Source organism: Plectropomus leopardus, chromosome 3 (assembly GCF_026936395.1).
Source record: "Plectropomus leopardus strain MGB_pleo_1.0 chromosome 3, ASM2693639v1, whole genome shotgun sequence".
In the NCBI taxonomy this organism is placed as follows: domain Eukaryota; kingdom Metazoa; phylum Chordata; class Actinopteri; order Perciformes; family Serranidae; genus Plectropomus; species Plectropomus leopardus.
In genome coordinates, this window is record NC_142178.1 from 21,869,965 (window position 1) to 21,890,551 (window position 20,587).

General features: G+C 37.6%; 2 protein-coding genes across 2 annotated transcripts; one reads left to right on the forward strand and one right to left on the reverse strand.

Annotated features, from left to right (window-relative positions):
- Positions 1 to 441: 441 nt before the first annotated feature.
- Positions 442 to 4,021, reverse strand: clrn2 (clarin 2). Its single transcript, XM_042484424.2, has 3 exons — positions 3,415 to 4,021; positions 2,158 to 2,337; positions 442 to 1,123 (listed from the first exon to the last, which is right to left on the reverse strand). The coding sequence occupies exons 1-3, from the start codon at positions 3,665 to 3,667 to the stop codon at positions 855 to 857; spliced, it is 702 nt and encodes a 233-aa protein (XP_042340358.2). The 5' UTR covers positions 3,668 to 4,021; the 3' UTR covers positions 442 to 854.
- Positions 4,022 to 5,944: 1,923 nt separating this feature from the next.
- Positions 5,945 to 20,016, forward strand: tapt1b (transmembrane anterior posterior transformation 1b). Its single transcript, XM_042485766.2, has 14 exons — positions 5,945 to 6,146; positions 8,266 to 8,396; positions 8,493 to 8,611; positions 10,525 to 10,687; positions 10,775 to 10,910; positions 11,819 to 11,916; positions 12,022 to 12,091; positions 12,273 to 12,353; positions 12,569 to 12,678; positions 14,306 to 14,365; positions 15,599 to 15,667; positions 15,761 to 15,837; positions 15,960 to 16,132; positions 17,030 to 20,016. The coding sequence occupies exons 1-14, from the start codon at positions 5,969 to 5,971 to the stop codon at positions 17,281 to 17,283; spliced, it is 1,719 nt and encodes a 572-aa protein (XP_042341700.1). The 5' UTR covers positions 5,945 to 5,968; the 3' UTR covers positions 17,284 to 20,016.
- The last annotated feature ends 571 nt before the right edge of the window (positions 20,017 to 20,587 follow it).

Here is a 20,587-nt window from a genome sequence, read left to right on the forward strand (position 1 = left end):
TTAACGCCCAGACCGACATCGGTTTTCCTGTGCCGAATTTAAACGCCTTTCACAAGCATTTTAACCTCTTAGAACATTGGTTTGGTTTCTTTCAAAACTCAGAAAAACATAATGAGCAACTTGGCAAGAAATATCCTGCAAACTGAAATAAATATAAATAAATAAAAATATTGTTAAATAAAATGTGACATGAACTATAAGAACTGTATTTACAGAAAGAAAGGAAAGAAAAAAGAAAAAGAAAACACACAAAAAAGAGGAAACACATACTCCAACTAATACTTTTGTGAATATTTGTTTGTCACAAGTGTGTTAGTATCCAGGAGAATACAACAAATGTAACACATGTCATGAAAATCCATCAATGATGGCCAAAGAGACTTTTTTTCAACAGTTCTTTTATTTTCACCTTCATAACAGCTTTAGATGTAAGGACCTTTTTATAAGTTAAACTGAATAAAAATCAAATGATAATTATGAAGTCTTGCTCTGTTTGTGGAAAATCACATACTTCACATTTATCATATATGCCAAAAACTTTGTGTAAAATAAATCATTATTCACATGCACACTTTCTGTCAGGGTAATTACTGTACAAAACTAACTTTAGGACCTTCATGAAGAGGTTTGAGGTGACTGAAAAACAGATCATTTAATGAGATTCTATACATATAATGAAAAACATAACAATAACAATGATGTCTCAACATTTTGCAGCTATACAAAGAATATATCCAGCACAGGATGTCCAGAATGCAAAGGCAAGTTCAGGATGCTGGACTCTTTACGCACAATGTCAATTCTGAGGTGCAGGGAGTTGGTTTCAGTGATGTAAGTGCTCCTCAGTCGCTCCTTCAGTAGAGCAGGTCCAGAGCAGAGATGGTGGGTTCTTCGGGTTTCTTGATCTCCGGTTTGGGCAATTTGATCCGGCTCATTGCAACCACTCCACAGACAGCAAAGTGAGTCACAATGCTGCCCACACCGAGCCAGAAGGACCAGTCCAGACTGTCATCCAGTACAACCAGCACAAAGAGGTTTTCCCGATGATTGGCAATCAGCTCGGTCAGACTGTGGTGCCTCACGGCTGCCAGGAAACACAGCACACCCAGGGCTCCGAACAGAGCTGGAAGAAAAGTCAGGGAAGGAAAAGAGAGAGGTAAAGTGATGCTCAAGAGCATGGCAAAAGTAAACAAGCAGGAGTGTAGTTACATGCACATCATATAGGTGCAAGGCTACCAAAAAACAGCTTACATGAGGATAAAGGTAACGCCTGCATGTTTACTCCATGACACACAAGTTTACAAAAGTTGTATTAAATTAAGGTTAAAGGAGTAATCTCCAATGCATTAAAAAAATATCTAAAAAACAGATCAAGTTCCAATAAAGGAAAAAAAAAAATCAGTTTCCAATGAAGGAACGTGGTTTCATGTTTTCAAATATTTGACCTGACAAAGATCAAAGCAGGATCAGAAGGTTGCCTTCAATAAAATCGTGTGACATGGAGTAAGCGTGCAGGCGTCAACTTTTTTCTCATAAAGGGAAACAGGAAAACACCCCACTCATGTACCAAAAAAAGAAATAGTAGGCATCAAAATTAACCTGTTATACACTGCACCCCTTTTTCAGGTCTCATTTTGACAACTGTATTTATTTAAATTAAGAGTATATCTCAGCAACCACAAGGCCCACATGAAAAATCAAGGCCTTAAATTAAACATAAAAAAATGGAGATAAACATAAGCATCAGTATAGTTGCTACTGAACCAGATTAAATGAAGGAACAAGACTAAATAAAGATTTTTGTCCTCGCCTGACAAAACATAAGAGTTTTAGAGTGAATTTGCCACTCAAATTAGGAATCATCTGCCCAAAAGCTCTGAGAAACCATAAAACAACAGCTGATAATCACCTGTGCAGAGACAGGTGACTATGAAATGAAGCAGGACACAATGGGAGAGCATTAAGTAAAGATTTTTTTTAGGCGAGATTATGAAATTGGCATAGATACTTAGATATTTTAGGTAAGAGACAGAAAGAAATGTTAACTAAGTACAATTTGGAGAAATTAGGGTCTAAATGTGAAGGAAATCTCTTAGAGGGAGTTTTTGAAGCAAGCCAGGAAAAGAAAAAGAGTGAAGACAAAGTTGTCTTGCATACCAGCTATGAAGTTCCACAGGTAGAGTCCTTTGTGCCCTTTGATGCTCTGGTAGGGAACCTTGCGTGCGTTGTAAATGCAGAAAGATAGACTGACCAACGCGAAGCCCACAGCCACCAGCAGGAACAGGATCACCATCATGTGAAGGCCGCCATTAATCTTCCGCACGAGCTTTGGGAAAACTGAACAGATAAAAGAAACAGATCTGAAAAAAAAGCACATCTTCAGGTGTATGAGCTGGTTTGTATGGGTCAAGATGAAGAGAGTGAGAAAGTGTAAAGTTGTGTATAATGTGCTGATGCAGTATTTCTACTTTTCAGCCTATCAGGTATTGAACTACAGTAGGAAAACTGACTGGCACAACACTTGTTCTTGTCCAACTGCACATGTATATCACTGACATACATGATGCAAATAGAGTTTTCAGGTAATAGTTTGATCTTATAGTTTGCCGGTTTTGATCTTACAGAGAGTTTACAGGTTGTATTTTGATCTAAAAGAGAGCTTGCAGGTTATATTTTGATCTTACAGGGAGTTAACAGGTTGTATCTTGATTAGGGGTTGACAGATATTGGTTTTTCAGGGCTGATGCTGATACCGATTAGTAGTAGTTAACCGATATTTGTAACTGATATGCATTAACAATAAAAATGAAAATCCTTCTGTCAATATTTAGAATTTGGAATATAACAAACTCTACGGCATGTTTCATATAACCTGTAAACTCTCGAGAGAGTTTACAGGTTATATGAAACTCTCTCTCGAGATTTTGATCTCATAGAGAGTTTACAGGTTGTATTTGATCACACAGAGTGTACAGGTTGTATTTTTAACACACACAGAGGTTATATTTTGATCACACAGAGAATTTACGAGTTATATTTTGATCACAGAGAGACTTTACAGGTTATATTTTGGTCACACAGAGACTTTACAGGTTATATTTTGCTCACACAGAGAGTGTACAGGTTATATTTTGATCACAGAGAGTTTACAGGTTATATTTTGATCACACAGAGAGTTTACAGGTTATATTTTGATCACACAGGGACTTTACAGGTTATATTTTGATCACACAGAGAGTGTACAGGTTATATTTTGATCACAGAGAGTTTACAGGTTATATTTTGATCACAGAGAGTTTACAGGTTATATTTTGATCACACAGAGAGTTTACAGGTTATATTTTGATCACACAGGGACTTTACAGGTTATATTTTGATCACACAGAGAGTTTACAGGTTGTATTTTGATCTTACTGTATATTTTGGAGCGTCTGTTGCCCAGCCCGCACCTCTTGGTCTTCCCTCCCTGAAACAAGCCGTAGTAAATGTCCCCGATGAACTGCTCCAGCTCCGGGTGGGACGCGTTCACTATCTCCGCCCCGGTTTTACACAGGATCCGTCCGGTGACCCACCGCTCCGTGGACAGGGCCACGACCAGCAGCACCACCGAGCCGATACAGAGCACCGAGGCCACAGAGAAGGTTATCCGTTTCCACAGAGAAGGCATCTTACGAGCCCATGGTGCCCCAAGGAAGGTAACACGACGCCGGGCAGACACCCAGAGGCACACCCGGCGATCACCATGAGTTTAATCTACAGTTTGAAAAAGAAAAACATGAACCATAATCATGTAAATAGCTGTTTTTCCTCGGTGAAGTGTTGCGTGCATTGATGTGTGAGTGGCGGAGGAGGAGAAACTGAATATATGGCGGTCAAAGGGATCCGTTACCGGGAGAAACTCTATCCCTGCACAGCGTCTGGATCCTGCGCTCTCCTCTTTATTCAGAGGAGGAATTAACCTTTGAAGCTTGGCCTTTTCAACTGGAAATGTATCGAGACTGGTGACCATGAAATCATGAAGGCAGAGTTAATGGTGTCAGGGTGACAGATATGATCCATTGTAACATCCTAAAGGTCAGAGCATCAACCACAGATGGACCAATGCGTGCAGACTGTAATACTCCAACATCTCTCATCTTGTTTCTTGCTTCACTTATTCACTAAGGTCTATCTGCAATGCATATTAGTTGCTTAAAGTAACTAAGCACTTAATTAATCCTTTGATAGGCTATCTGAGCAAACTGTCTTGATTTCTTTCAAAAACACAGGAGTGCAAGGAGCAATTTTACACGAAATGGCCCAAAAAATTAAGAAATTACAACAAAATTACCCGAAAACCCCAAACAAAAAACAACAAACAAGAAAATAACTCCAAGAAAGTGCTTATAAAAGGCCTATTTTTTCCCTTTTTCTGTAACATCATTTTGAATATACAATGAAGACAATTATAGGCTAAATATAATTTTCTTGACATTTCCCCCTCATTTTTAATCATAATAATGATACATGATAAGATACGATACGTTACGATACGATACGATACGATACGATACGATACGATACGATACGATACGATATGATATGCTTTTTGAATAAACCAAATCAATGTTCTCAGGTTTCAGAGGTTTAAATGCTAGGGAAGAAAACAGATGTTGATCTAGATGTTAAAGGGTTAAGTACAGTTTTGAGCAGTGGCGGATTCATGCTGTCTGAGGGGCAGGGGCAAAAAATAAAATAAAATAAAAAGAGCACCAGTTATGCATAGACCATATACATTATAGATGTATCCACCATGACAGCACCCCTTGGTTCATGGACTCCTGTTTTGAAGCCTCAAGTCTGGCATTTTAGTTGTTACCATCTTAGATTTTTGGAGCCAGAAGTGACCATATTTGGACTTGCTTTGCATGGTGCATTATGGAGAAGCAGTATAAACAAGCTGCAACTTCTGAGGCTGGAAAATGAAGCAACAAAGTGGTTGCTCCAGGGTTCTTAAAGCAGGTAAATCCAACTGTATATGAGGCCCCGTTAAACCCTGTTCCTTCCACTCTCTGCACATTTGTACAGTGTGTACCTTGGTGCGTACACAGTGTGATCAGGTTCAGTGTGCATCAAGATTATGTAACTCCATATCATTTATGGGTATTATACTTATAATTTTACTTTATTAATAATATAACAGTCACATTTTACTGCAAAACAAGATCATTTATTTTTGGTACTTAAACTACAATGTCCTGACAATAATTCTTACTCTTACTACAGTAGGGTTTTGAATGCACATGTTGTTTAACCCTTTGAAACCTGGGGTAACATCACTTTTGCTGCTTTCAGATGCTTTTAACAAGTATTTAAACCTATGAATCTAGAGCAAATCAGTGCTATTTCTTTCAAAAACATGGGGACAAGGCAGTTAGCAACATGGTAAGAAATGTTCCACAACCTACAAAGTGAAAATCTTGGGGAAAGCAATATTTATAATTATCATAATTACATAATAAAAAATGTTTATATTTTTTTAAAGTAATTTTCAGGAAGTTTTCTTGTACTTTATACTAATTTCTTGCTAATTCTGGGGTCATTTCTTCTTTTATTGCTCATCCCCTTCTTCTCATGTTTTTGAAAGAAATCCAGCCAATTTGCTAAGATTTGTAATGTATTGTTTTAAGGTATTTTGGTTGAGTGATGATTACATTCATTTTGAATCTTAGTCTCATTTATAATTTCTCTACCTTATATTTAAGATGTGATCTCTGAGTGTTTTTTTCAACAAAAATGTTTGACAGAGAAAAACAATCAATCAGGCATTAATATTTTAATCAATCAACTCAACAAGGCGTTAAATGTGCTAACGTGGCTTTGGGAGACGTCTGCCGGTAATGCGGTGGAACTGCAGTACGTCATGACGTCAGAGGGCGTGACGCAGATGTCAGTCTCCCAGGGCAGCAGATGAGACCGTTTGGTGAAGATGGCGGACTCGCTGTCGTCAGGTTTGGGAGAGGAGCAGGAGAAGGAGAAGGAGGACAAGGAGCGGGACAGGAAGGCTGCCAAAACGGAGAAGAACAATGAAAAAGACGGAGTCACGGAGACGTTGGGATTTAACGATAAAAATGGCGGCAATAAAGGCAAGAAACGCAACCTGTCAGGTGAGAGCTAGCTTCAACCCCACAGTTTGACAGCGCTAGCTAGCTGCTGAAGTGATTGTTTTTTTTTAACTTACTAGCACACCAGTGCTCGGTCAGATAACATAACTGCAATGTATATGTGGCTATCTGTGCTGCCTGAGCACGCAGGTACAATTTCAGTAAGATACTAAGTCTGTACAGCTTTGGGCGCTGTTCCGAGTTTGCACTTGATCTCAGGATGAAGCTAACTATATCCCCACAACTGCTGTCACAGGGCTGAATTGAAGCAACGTTAGGTTAGGCTAATTTATGTGATATGCATCCAGATCATAATCTGAGTATCCAGCAAGACAGGACTGCTGCATGCAATTATGCGGGAGTCTAAACAGGCCAGTTTGCCTCTCTGTCAAAGTGCAGTTTCTTTGCACAGGCGCATTCAGAAGCGCTGCTGAGTTGGTACACACTGTATCAGGCCAAAAGTACGTAGACACTCGTCTGCATACTTTTCTGCACTTTTGTTTTATGACTGTTTTTGAATGGTTTTAGACTAGCTGTCGTAGTTCCAAGTAAAGCGCTACAGAACTTGCACAGTAGTGAAAAAAGTACTCAGACATTTTAGTTACAATTAAATGCCTGGCATTTAAAACTAAACTTTAGTAAAAGTGCAAAGTATTAGCATCAAAATATACTAAACGTATCAAATGTAAAAGAACTTTCTATACGGAATGGCCAATTTCAATTTTGAACTCGAATTCGAAACTTGAAGAAATGTAAGAAATGTTCCGCAAAGTGCAAGAAATTTATAGAAAATTATTTTTTAAAAAGGTAGAGATAAAATAAAAAAGTATGGAAAAAATATATGTATAATTATCATAATTAGATGTTTAAATTGTATATGTTATAATTTCATGTTCTTTGAAAAAAAAAACTTATTTTCATGTAATTTTTTCCAGGTCATTTTATTGTACTTTTCTTTAATTCCTTGCTAAGGTTTTGTTTTTTTCTTTCGTTGCTCATTGCCTTCTTCCCATTTTTTTGAAAGAAACCAAGCCAATTTGCTCAGGTTTTAAAGTATTCATTTGTTCATTACCTAAATAAATGTTGTAACTGGTAAATATGGTGCTAATTTTGATAACTATATACACTGCTGTTTACCTTAAACCATAATAAAATATCATAGTTTATTAATTTATGTATATTTTGCACTAACAACATAAGCAAAGTAACTAGTAACTACAGCTGCCAAATACATGTAGTGAAGTAAATGATACAATATATGCGCCCAAGATATATTGGAGTAGAGGAATAAAGAAGCATGAAATGGAAATACTAAAATCAAGCACAAGCATCTCAAACCTGTACTTATGTTCAGTACTTGAGTTAATTTACTCAATTACTTTCCACCTCTGGCATTACTTTACAATAAAATTGGGGGACAGATTAAAAGATGAGTCAATTAAGGCCTTTTTCACAGCAAACTTTTTCCCTTATCATAGTAGGGAAACCACAGGTGTTAACTAAAAACATTAATCATTATTAGCAATTCTTAACATTACCACAAGTCTCAGAATATGTTGAATTTCCACACCCTCAAAAGTGCAACTTGATAGAGTCTTTCTTTAAATCCTGCATGCCTGGTGAACGCCCACATTTTTCAAACTCCACCTCCCTGTTTTATAATGCATGCCTTAAATGTTGAATCAAAGCCCAGTCTGAGATAATAACCTGAGAGGAGAATGCTCCCTCAGGGCAGCGTCCCTTTGTGGGAAATATTAATGCTCCAGGGTACAATAATATTTTAGATAACAGTGTGCATCCAACTTTGTGGCAACAGTTTTAGAAAGGCTCTTTGTAATGTTTGGTTGTCCACATGTGTTTGGCTATATACTTAAGGTATTTCTTTTCTTATTTCAAATTTTGATAGTTTATTATTAGCTAAGGTCTCCCTTCTGTGTGCTGTGAAAACACATACTCTCAACCTGTGAATGAATGCATTTTAGGATGCAATGCATTTTAGGATGATAGTTATATTTATCAGTAAGGTGCGAGAAATTGTTGGCAGGTTTATTTCCCTCAGAAGACTGTTAGTTTCTGCGTGTATGTGTTTAATGCTTTGTGTTCTGTCCATTTCTGGCTCTAGACCTGTCTCTAGTCAGATTTATCACGACTGAGCTCACCAGAGGCTACTTCCTGGAACACAATGAGGCAAAATACACAGAGCGCAGAGAAAGGGTCTACACCTGCCTCCGCATCCCCAAGGAGCTCGAGAAGGTAAACACACAAGTGATTCTCAGTGGGATTTTTGTTTTCAGAGTAACAGATAATTAAATACTCTCCCTCTCTGTGGCTTTCTGTTCTTCTCTTTAGTTGATGACATTCGGCTTCTTCCTCTGTCTGGATGCCTTCCTTTATGTGTTCACCCTGCTGCCCCTCAGGGTGATTCTGGCCCTTTTACGGCTCATCACGTTGCCTTGCTGTGGCCTCAGGTAAAGTATAGGCTAATGTATTAGTGATGCAAATATTATATGTTGACTGAATCCATCATGGCTATATTAAAAATCAATATCTGACTTTTTGAAAAGCCCTAAAAATTCTCATGGATTTAAAGGAACGACTCTCTAATACAGTTTTAACAAAGATCTAATTTTGTTAGATTCATAAAAGGCTATTTATTGCAGAACTGTTGTATTAGATTGCATCATTGGGTGTTGTAGAACAGTAACAGTAATGATAATAACAGTAATCATTATCTTGTAGAGCACTTTCCAAAAACCATGCTGCAAAGTGCTTTACAAGGCAGCAAAATAAAACATACAAGGAATAAAATTAGTACGTTTTAAGAGAGAAAAACAATTTGGTTTATTAAAGCAGTGGAAATTAACTGATTTGAGGTTTAAAAACGAACTTTAATCATTCCTTTTTAGCAGAACCGATGACTTTTAAGTAACATCTTGCTGGTTGACTTTTAAATATGCTTTTATGCTGGTTGTTTTTATTGGTTTTCTTTAATGCTAATACTTTCACCTTGTAGCACTTTGAGATTTGTTCCAAATGTAAAGTGCATTAAAAATAAAATGTATTCGAAAAATATGTTGAAATGAAATGAAAACCTAACTAAAATCAGAAAAGGCTCTCAGATAAAAGTATGTTTTTAAAGATCACTGACTCAGTTGACCCAATTTCCTCAAGCAGATCGTTCTAGAGTCTCGGGGCCTGTAGAGCAGACTAAAGACTTCTGTCCGGGGATCTCAAAGTAGGTACTGACACGAATGGTACTAATAGGTCACAGATATAGCAGGGAGAGGCCATAAAGTAACCAGAAAAGCCTTAAAATGTCTTCAAAAACAGACTGGGAGCCAGTGTAAAGAGGCATCGACAGGAATGATATGATAATGTCTTTCGGCTTGTAGTCTGGAGTCAGTGTGCCATAAGTGTGTCGATGTACAGATGTTGTTAATAATATGTTCTTCCTCTGTACAGGGAGGCCAGGACTACAACTGACGATTGATTTTATTATCAGTTATTCTGCCTCATATTGTCTTGAATTGTTTGGTGACTAAAACATTAGAAAATAGTGATAGATGGCCATCATAACAAAACCAATAGGACAAAGATATTTAGTTTAATATATTGTGTGACAAGGAACGCAACAAATCCTCACATGTGAGAAACATAAGCATCAAATCACTGTTGGCATTTTTGAGAGATAATAAAGACGTTGCAGACTGATTTTCTGTTGATCTACTGAAAGTGCACCCTCTCTCTGAATATGTTTGTACACCTGTACAAACAAGTGGTCGTCACTGAAATAAGTAATTGAGCGTATGTCAATTTATAGAAATTGATTAAGCAATTTTTAAGCAAAAACGTCAGATATTCTTTGTTGTTCTCCTTTTCAAATGTGAGAAAATGCTTTTCTCTATTTAAGTAATATTGTAAATTGAATTTATGTAGCGTTTCAACTGTTAGTATAACTATTATTATTATATTAGTATTAGTAGTTGTGGTAGTAGTAGTAGTAGTAGTAATAATAATAATAATAATAATAATGAGGATTCAACAGGAACTTGTTTTTAAATGTTGAAAGATTAATTTATATAAGAAATAGAATTTTTAGTTAAAGCCTTGTTGCAATCTGATTAATATATGCAGATTTGGTAGAAACCTTGGCATGACAACATCGTCATTTAGAAACAGAAACAATCACTGAAACTTTGTTCTTAACCTGTAGAGGGCAGTATAGCTCTCTCTGACTCAATTTAGATGCACATTAACCTGTTCTGCTCTTCACTATGTGTGTGTGTGTGTGTGTGTGTGTGTGTGCGTGTGCGCGTGTGTGTGTGTGTGTGTGTGTGTGTGTGTGTGTGTGTGTGTGTGTGTGTGTGTGTGTGTGTTTTAGTGGCTCCCGCCTGCTCCAGCCAGCCCAGGTGTGTGATGTGCTGAAAGGCTTCATTATGGTGCTGTGTTACTCTATGATGAGCTACGTGGATTACTCCATGATGTATCACCTCATCAGAGGACAATCTGTCATCAAACTGTACATCATATACAACATGTTGGAGGTACACCCAGATAATACTGCAATAACAATGTTTATAACTCTGACTTTACTGTGCAGTCAGCCACCAACTCACTAGCTCTCTTGTCAGGTGGCAGACCGCTTGTTCTCATCATTTGGCCAGGACATCCTGGACGCTCTGTACTGGACTGCGACAGAACCCAAGGAGAAGAAGAGAGCGCACATAGGCGTGATTCCTCACTTCCTCATGGCTGTGCTCTACGTCTGTATCCTTCCCCTGAAAAAAGACCTGTGATTGTTGTTGCCTGCCTGTGCATCTTGTTGCTTTTGTGTACCACCTGTAAAAGAAGTAAGAAAGAAAATAACTAAAAAACACACATTTAGAGCTCAAACTATTAGTCAGTGCACCAATTGACAAGAAAATAACCAGGGACAATTCTGATAATCTATTATCTGTATAGCAATCAAGAAGTTAATATTTGTCTCATCTTTATAAGAAGTGGCACATTGAGCATAGAATCAGATTTTAAATAGATGTAAAACAGCAGATAAAAGAAAAAAGAAAAGGAATTGCAGAAAGACACAAGATTTGGCCACAAATGAGAAATAAAAAGTTCCATAGTTATCGAGCAAATATGAACAATTATATCTATATGTGTATTTCCCATTAAGCACAAGTATGTTGTAGTTTACACAACAGTGAAATTTGTTAACTAAAAATCCAGAAAGTTGAATGGCAGTCTGGTCGATTTGGGATGACAGGAAATGTGTTATGTTTCTCAAACTGGCAGATGATCTTAGTGAAGATTAAAAAGTAGAAAACGTCTACAATTTAAGAATGATGGATCAGTGTTTGAATAATTTCGTGAAGCAATAATGTCAGTAAGTTTTAGATTGTGAAATGTGTTTTACTGGGTCTCACTTGTTCAGTGGTTGTAAATTAAATATCTTTGGGTTCTGGACTGTTGGTCGGACAAAGGAAGCATTTTGAAGATGTCAGCGTGGGCAACGATCAGTCAGTCTATTGATGTTATCCTGCAGATTAATCAAAAATGAAATAATCATTAGTTTAGGATGTTTATATTAGTGGGCGTACATGAGAATTAGCCCTCAGCATGATATTCTCCACTGTAGTCTTCAGTGTATTTTTTTTCCTCAGCACATTTGTATCTAGTTCTCCACGCCATCCTTATCATGGTTCAGGCCACAACTCTCAATGTAGCCTTCAACTCCCACAACAAGTCTCTGCTCACCATCATGATGTCGAACAACGTGAGTATAAAGCACATAGAAGCATGTAACTCAGTTAAAATGACATGCAGCATGAGTTCAACCATGATATATCTTCTTTTTATTTATTTATTCATTTTTTTGCAGTTTGTGGAGATTAAAGGAAGCGTGTTCAAGAAGTTTGAAAAGAACAACCTTTTCCAAATGTCAAACAGCGGTAAGTGGTCAGTGATGCCTAAAACAGCCAAATATGTGCAACAAAGTCAGCGCTCTGTTGGTATTTTGTAACTCGGCCTTTGAACTTGGTGATTTAGTAGAAGGTAAATTTATGGAATCGAGCTCGGCCGCAGTGAGTTCAAAGTAGGTTAATCCAGGATTGATTTGTTTGTTTCCCACAGACATAAAAGAGAGGTTCACCAACTACATCCTCCTGCTCATTGTCTGTCTGAGAAACATGGAGCAGTTCTCCTGGAACCCTGGTAACGCACGCACTGCTGCACACAAAATATAACATCACTGAAATGCACTCAGCTGGTTTATTTATACGTGACAGGTAGAAGTAACGTCAAACCCCTCCTCACAGGGACATCCTCGGGCTCCTTCGTGTCGCTCAGCAGTGAAACTCTCACTGGCCGTTATAATGAATATTACAATGAAAATGTACACTGATCAGTTTCTTAACGTTTATCTTTAGATCACTTGTGGGTGCTGTTTCCTGATGTTATCATGGTGATTATCTCAGAAGTTGCCGTGGACGTCGTAAAGCACGCCTTCATCACCAAATTCAATGACATCAGCGCTGATGTGAGTCCCTCTTTGCATATGTTGCTGATTTTAATGCTCTCACAAGTACAAGGGTGAATGAATTGGTCGGTACTTGGCATCGTGCGTAGATATTTTAATATTTCAATGTTAACTATTTTATTGTGGTTGTTGTCTGTAACTTTTCTCATGCTGTCTTGGCCAGATCTCCCTTAAAAAAAGAGATTGTTGATCTCAACGGGATTTAACTGGCTAATTGTGGGTTAAATACACTTTAAAAATAATAATACACTACTTTTACAGTTAAATACGGTTATGGTTAAGTATTAGACAGACCACCACAAAGAGCACATGTAAATTTGACTAGATTTAATTCCACATTCATTAGCTTTTTTCGCAGCTTTTGACTGCATCTTTCAGTCCTCATCAGCATGTAGAGTTGCTCAGTTGTGGAACTATGCTCAGTTAATGGACTACTTTTGCTTCTTCCTTGTCTTTTTTTTATTTACAGGCTTTAAGCAGAGTTACTACATGTACAGGGGTCCTGCAAATCCTTAAACTCTTAAAAGGCATGGATTTCATTCATAAAAAATTAGGCTTTAATTGTTATTGAAATGACTTCAATCAGATGTTCAAAAGTCTTAAAGATGATCAGACATGGGAAGTCGAATTTTATGAATAGTTTTTTTCTAACATTGCAACGTAAAACCTCAAAATAATTAGTAACTTTCATTTAAAAGAATAAATAAATAACCAAATCCCTGTTGTTAAACTCGTGGGAATTAAGGCAGAGAAATCCTACATGGAGAGTGAGAAACTAAAAACTCTCCAACAAAATATTTCCCAATTCTAACTAGATTTTTCACTGGAACAAAAATGGCAAAATTGTACAAAAGTGAAATATATGGTTCATGTTTTTTCTTCTGTTTTGGTTATTATAAAATGGGTCTTAATGCCAAGTGGCTTTAAAAAAATGTCTTAAAAAGTATTTAATCTAGCTTGCTTTAAATTGTAGGAACCCTGCGTGTATTATTTTAGTTCATATTATTTATTGTTATTTTCAGAATAAGTTTGGATTTTGCTCAGAAAAAGCTAGTGGGTGGACTTTGATTTAAGATGATCTTGTTTTTTTTTGTTTTTTTGTAACGATGAATGAATTTTTAAGCCCAACAGACGTGACTCTATTCTATTCCATTTCCTCTCGATTCAACATGACTTCTTTCTTCCAACGTCCTTCTCCCTTCTCCTTCTCTTTGATTTCCCTCAAGGAGTTGTAACTTTAGTTATGTAATGGAAACCAGTTCCACAGGAAGGGATTAACCCCTTTATCTCCAAAGTGTCAAACCTAATCGCACAAACCTCACTCACACGCAGTTAGCACTGGTGTGTCCATGGTCATGTATATTTAATCCCAGTGTGCAAATTATCACTTTTGTCTTCTTACACTGGCTTATCAAAATTCAATTTGGCTCATTTGCAGTCATTACCCGAACTGCAACTTCACTGAACATTAATACACAACAGCAAAAAAAAGCAAACTAATTATGTTGTTGTTAGAAAGTAAACAGTTTAACATTTTCAATTATCATCATTATAGCTGAGATATTCTTGATAGCTTGATAATTACACATTGACTAATGCTGTGCTGTTGCTCTGTGTTATTTTCCAGGTTTATGGGGAATACAGAGCCAGTCTTGCCTTTGACCTTGTCAGCAGTCGACAGAAAAATGTGAGTGAAATGAGTTCTCCACACAACTTTTTAGAAAATTCTAGGCAAGCTTTTGAAGTACCTATATATGTGTGTGCGTGTGTGTGTGTGTGTGTGTGTGTGTGTGTGTGTGTGTGCACGTGTGTGTGTAAATTTAAATTCAGCTTGGCTGATCTAAAAAATTTCCTGAACTTGTACAATGTAGCCGCATCACAGAGCCCATCTGTGACGAAAAACTAGACCAGAGTTTCTCAATCTTGCAGCCTCTGTCATGCACACATGGATGCAGTCATAATATCATTATTCTTGCATAATCCCACCCTGTTGCTGCACTGAGAATATAAAATAGAATATAAAAGTACATAATATTTCATATATAAAGTGATATAATAACATGCACATTCTCTAATTGCAGCCCACCCCTACTAAAGACTGAATGTGAAGCTGAGAGACTGACATTAGCAATATTGAGGATATCTCTAATCTTTCTTGATTTTATAACTCATGATTTGATGCAATTTTGTTATGTAACAACTAAAGGCCCATCCACACCAAGACAAAAAAAGGAAGAAAAAAATATTATTTTAAAAATTAAAAGTGGATGGCAGCGCATTAGAAATAAAACAACAAACACAGAAGCGAACCATAACGTCCAGATCACTTTCAGAGCGATTTGAGGAACACTGACAGTCAGCCAAAGTCCGTCTGAATTCACAGTGCGTCAACTTTAATATGGTGGATGACACTGCAGATGGACTCATCATTGAGGTTTAAATAAACACATCCCTCTTTGATAAGATGGAAATAGCTCTGCGACAAGTAAAAAAAAAAAAAAATAGGCTCATTCTTAGAATCAAAGATTTGTGTTTTATTACTGTTACAGGGTTTCAACGGTCATGAAAAACCTTGAAAAGTCATGGAATTCCACAATCACATTTTACAGGCCTGGAAAAATCATGGAATTAGTAAAAATCATTAAAATTTTTGAAAAACTTGGAAAATTTGTTGTCTTTAGTTAGACTGTAATCGTAGTCTTCCATAAATAACCTTCCATGTGATGTAACGTACCAGCAAATTTATTTTCTGGAGCTGACAAAGTAATGTAATACGTCCTTGTATGGCAGCATTTCGTTTATCGTTCTCATTACACTGATTTTTCTTAGTGGGGACGGACCTAAATGCTTTGTTTGGGAAGAAGAATAGTATTGATTCTTGTTGGTGTATTGTGAGAAAATGTCTTAAATGTGTCTTCAGGCGTACACAGACTACAGTGACTCAGTATCCAGAAGAATGGGCTTCATTCCGCTTCCTTTAGCTCTGCTGGTCAGTCATTTTTTATAAAAAAATATCCATTGATATTTCTTTTCTTTTTGCCGACTGTTTAAGCACCTTACATCTGATAATTTCTTTTTTCAGCTGATCAGAGTCGTGACCAGCTCAGTGAAGATTCAGGGTTCGCTCTCCTTTATGTGTGTGCTGCTGTTCTACCTGGGGTAAACGTCCAGTTGTCTTTTCCCAGTTTGAACACGTTTGCATTTGTGTTCCATAATGGTTGTATGTGGTTTTAAATGTTGTCCCCTTTTTTAACATATCCACGATTTGTGTTTGTGAGCAGGATGATCACTCTGAAGGTGCTTAACAGCATCGTTCTGTTGGGGACGTCTTGTACGTTTGTAAAAGAGGCCAACATGGAAGAAAAGCTCTCCGACCCTCCACCCTCTGTCGTCTCCAGCCGTGCAAACTCCAGAGCTCACCGCACCAAACATGTTCACATTTCACCACAGCAAGGTAAAAATCTGATATCTATCTTTTCATTTCTAAATGACTAAATACAGCATTTAGTAAGCCCTGCCTGTTTTAGTTACTGATGCTAAATTTCTACCTTTGACCATTGGTTGTAGTTGTCAGCTAATTCTTAGCCCCAGAGCTGTTTGAACACGCTGTCAGTAAATTGCTTTCTATTGTTTCAAGAAGACCTGTTAAGATGGTCGTAAACATGCACTTGATGACTACATGAATACATGATATTGTGATAAAAGGCTGAAGCTGCGTTGCCTTGAAAAAGTCAGCGTCCTCACTAGTTAATGATTTGTGTAGTAGAGAAGTATAAAAGAAACAAAACTGTTCTCTAACAGCATTTCTGAAACACTAGTCTGTGCTAGTTTTATGAGTATGATAGAAGGGAAAAAAGAATCAGACTGTTATTTTGTTCAAACATAACTTTGTTTTGCTGTTTAGCTGAAACACTTGTTTATATTTCAAACAGTATGTCTGAGATTTTAATAACATAAGAGAAAGGCTTTTACGCAGATGTCTTTGGTAAATTAACCTCTATTATGTTGGCAGTCTTTGCTTGAACGTAAACCTCCTCAAATGTAAGAGGACAGAGCTGCTAACTGTGATGAACTAACATCCTGGACTGTGTACAGTGGATGTGATAGTTGTGAACGGTTTTTTTTGTAACCTGTAATGCCACAAACTTATTTAGTTAGTTAATGATGCGCCTCTTGACTTTAGAAGTAATGCTCAGATGCACCCTCCAGACTATTAAAAGGCTAAAAGGCTGAGTATGCCTTTTACTACAGTCACATACAGCATGCAGAGAAATTCATAGCTCGCCTAAATGCCAGTGCCTTGCCTATGTTTCTCTTGTGCTTTTAATAAACGTTCCTCTCTCTCAAATAGAACCCACAATTGACAGAGGAGGAATATCACTGGCAGCAGACAATTGTCCGCTGCCCAGCATGGCAGAGACCTCTGCCCCGACACTCCCCAAGAGCGACTCAGACATATTTCTGACCACGCCAGACGAGGAGGACGATGACAAAATTATCAACACCGACACAGGACTGGAAGGGGACAGACTTGAGCACAGAACGCCGAAGAAAGACTTGCTAGAGATAGACCGCTTCACCATCTGTGGCAACCGGATAGACTGAATGCCAAATGAAACAACCAGTCACCGTGTCCTGGTGAAACAGCGAGGTTCAGGGATCAGACACGAGTCACGAAGCTCAGACCAGACTTATTTTTGTGCACCTGGCCCCCTGGAGTATTTATTTATTTATTAATGAAAAAAACCAGCCAAGGCGTAAAGCTGTTACTACAGGCATCAGAGGCCGCTTCAGATGTTTCCATCTGGTCCAGTCGGTGCCTCGTGAGCCAGGTAGAGGGCGGGTCTTGGCTGTCATGGCAGATGCTGATGACAAAGATGGGGAAAACTGGCATGCACAGCTGGAGCAGAGCACCAAGAGAGCAGCAAATCTGTGTATGTGACTTAGTACAACACAGGTCGCTGTGTGATCATAGAAACATGACAGCTGGACTGTGCGAGTATGTGTTCAAAAGCACAATCATATGTACAGAGAAGCAGCGTTGTTTTTAGACTGAACAAATCAATTTTTTAAACTTTTTTTTTCAACAGCCTAAAAATTTCAAATATTTGAAATGAAATTTTTACGAAAAATCTCAGATCTTTTTTCTAAAATCGACCTGCAGGATTAAAACTCACAATGACATTAACACATAGTTGAAATCTCAAAATTGCTCTGCAAACACCAACACACATTTACAGTTTAAAGTGGGTTACTGCGAGGAGCCCAGGTGTCCACAGCTGCCAGACAGAGCAGCACTGAAACTAAGTGCAGTCTTGCAATGGCTTTATCTTTACGTTGTAGACTCAGAACAAAGTTTGGAGTTTTTAGTGTCATGGAGTTTGTGTTGATTTTGTTACTTCGAAGCACTGAGATAAGACGGTGCCTGTTTGTAAAGACAAAAGTATTTATTTTGAAGTGGACTCTAAGCCAAACATGTTTGGAAGATATTTTGTTTTTAAGTGATTTTTTTTTTTTTTAACTTTTTTTTTTCTCAATATGCTTCATGTGTACGTTCAAGCATGTAGCCCACAGATAATCACGTCTTGGTGTAACACCACTGTGTTCCTGTTCTCATTTTAAGCTCATGGTGCGTGACACTAGCATACCAGCATCAGTTTAACATGCAATTCTTTACCATTATCTGGACAGACATGAAGAATAATTAGAATTTAACATATGAAGGTAAAATGTTCAAGGATACCTGAAGGCTGAGACACAGTTGAAAGGGTGAATTACCCCCAAATAACAACAAACAAGAAGGAGGATCATAACAGCAGGCACAGGTGTGAACCCTGGAGGTTGCTGGCCTTGTTTGCTGTGTTTGGCTGCTGGCTTCAGTTACTGGAAGAAGCTCTTTGCAAATGCTTGTGTACCCAACATACTTAAGATGCTGTGAAAGCTTGACGCACTGTTTGACAAATTAAGTGGATCATATAACTTTGGTCTGATGTGCCAGGAGAAGCATGTCTGGAGCCCCAAGTTTTGCCTCTGGTGCTTATACCCCGTTTTGTTAGATTTTCAGCCACAGTGCTCAAAACTGTTTTAACCCCTTCCCTCCAAAAAACAATAATTTTTGGAAAACCCAGAAAGTCTTTTCACAACACTTATTGTTCTGAAGATATTTCCAGAATCATCAAATACTCTTCTAAAGCTAAATGGGGAAAATATTCTGTTTCATCACAACAATAGTTGGAACTCTATTTTTTTTAACCCAAACATAGTTTCTAGCCAAAAATAGTGTATCGCCTTGCTCCACATTTGTATTCGATGAACCACGGTTTGTTTTTTAGATATACAGTATATGTTTATAATATATTACTTTATATTATTTAAAGTTTTTATACTAAATCATATATCCTTATTTTTCTTGTGTCATTTCAAATCAGGAAAGAGAACAATAATTTCTAGGTAACTGGGAACAAATCAGAGTGCCAACTTGGAAAATAATTTAAATTGGCATTGCACAACATAAGTTTTTAATGACAGGCGTGTGGGATTTAAAATTTGACTGTGATGCTAACAAAGAATACCACACACTGTTATTTGTACTCACCTTTCTTTTGACGCTTTGGTCTTTATGTTTCAGTTGTCAGACCTTCTGGGTTTTTTAAAGATTGCCGGGTATTTATTGTTCAGGGAAAAAAGATCATTTGAAACCTGCACAAATTGGCTTGACATTTTTCAAAACATGGGTAAAAGGCATCAAGCAACTTTAGAAGAAATGGCCCAAAAATTAGCAGAAAAAGTGCAAAAAAAGAAAAAAATATTTTAAAAAAGATCAAAAAAGGGGCTTAAAAATAATGATATCGTGGAATATTCACTATAATTTCAAATATATAATGATAATTATAGTTTTTTGGACATTTTTCACTAGCTTAAAAAAAGATCTAATCTACACCAATTTCTTGCAACTTGTGGAATATTTCCTTCTTCTTCCCCATGTTTTCAAAAGAAATCAAGCCAGTTGGCTCAGGTTTCAAAAGGTTAACTTAAATGTATACACAAGAGGCATAAATGTGGGTTGTGTTCAGCTTTACTACAAGAAGACAGTCAATACAGTAAAACAAGTAACTGCAGTCCAGTGGACAAAGGATTAAGACTGTGAATGCATCAGGACAGAGCGATGTGTGTGTGAGAGAGATCATTTGCAGTGCATGGATGGATCTCACTACCGAAAGACATACTATGAATCTGATATTTCATTGTTTTGTTTTGGTTTTTTTTTCATGTACAACCCATTAATGTAACGCTTCTCCTACACAGTAGAAGGAGGATAAACAAGATTTTGTTTTGTAACCCTTTCTGGTGCGATGTGTGTCTTTAACATAACTTGTGTATGAACGTGTGTGTGTGTGTGTGTGTGTGTGTGTGTGTGTGTGTGTGTGTGTGTGTGTGTGTGTGTGTGTGTGTGTGTGTGTGTGTGTGTGTGTGTGTGTGTGTGTGTGTGTGTGTGTGTGTGAGTGAGCACAGGAACAGTGGCGGGTGTTTCACTGAAAGGAGTCAGTGCAGGCTCTGTTCACAGGGCAAACACTGCTGTCCACTGTTTCCCCTGAATGGGCGTTTGGAGGGGGTGTCTGTCATCACAGTCATTCACACACAGAGGATTTTTTTTCAGGGACCAACTCTGATAAATAATCTGCTTCTGGATAGATGACTTGTATTTTCCTTATTATGTCACCATACTTCACATTTACATTTAACCAGTGCAGCGTCATGCATTGTGTACAGTGACTGTGAGAGAGGATGAAAGAGGACACTGGCATAGACGTTGAGACTTGAAAGACTTAACGGGGCTATAATGTTACTTTTTAAGCAAACTTTGGGTTTCCCCTTTTTGAACTTGAACGTTGTGTGCTTGCCAACATTT

What these genes read in the sequence shown, in the direction of transcription:
- clrn2 (XM_042484424.2), bottom strand. Translation starts at nt 3,667, where the DNA reads ATGCCTTCTCTGTGGAAACGGATAACCTTCTCTGTGGCCTCGGTGCTC. An exon ending in CAGACGCTCCAAAATATACA is followed by an intron (nt 2,338 to 3,414) that starts GTAAGATCAAAA and finishes TTATCTGTTCAG; the next exon opens with TTTTCCCAAAGCTCGTGCGG. An exon ending in CCTGTGGAACTTCATAGCTG is followed by an intron (nt 1,124 to 2,157) that starts GTATGCAAGACA and finishes CTTTTCTTCCAG; the next exon opens with CTCTGTTCGGAGCCCTGGGT.
- tapt1b (XM_042485766.2), top strand. Translation starts at nt 5,969, where the DNA reads ATGGCGGACTCGCTGTCGTCAGGTTTGGGAGAGGAGCAGGAGAAGGAG. An exon ending in TCAATGACATCAGCGCTGAT is followed by an intron (nt 12,679 to 14,305) that starts GTGAGTCCCTCT and finishes GTTATTTTCCAG; the next exon opens with GTTTATGGGGAATACAGAGC. An exon ending in GTGCTGCTGTTCTACCTGGG is followed by an intron (nt 15,838 to 15,959) that starts GTAAACGTCCAG and finishes GTTTGTGAGCAG; the next exon opens with GATGATCACTCTGAAGGTGC.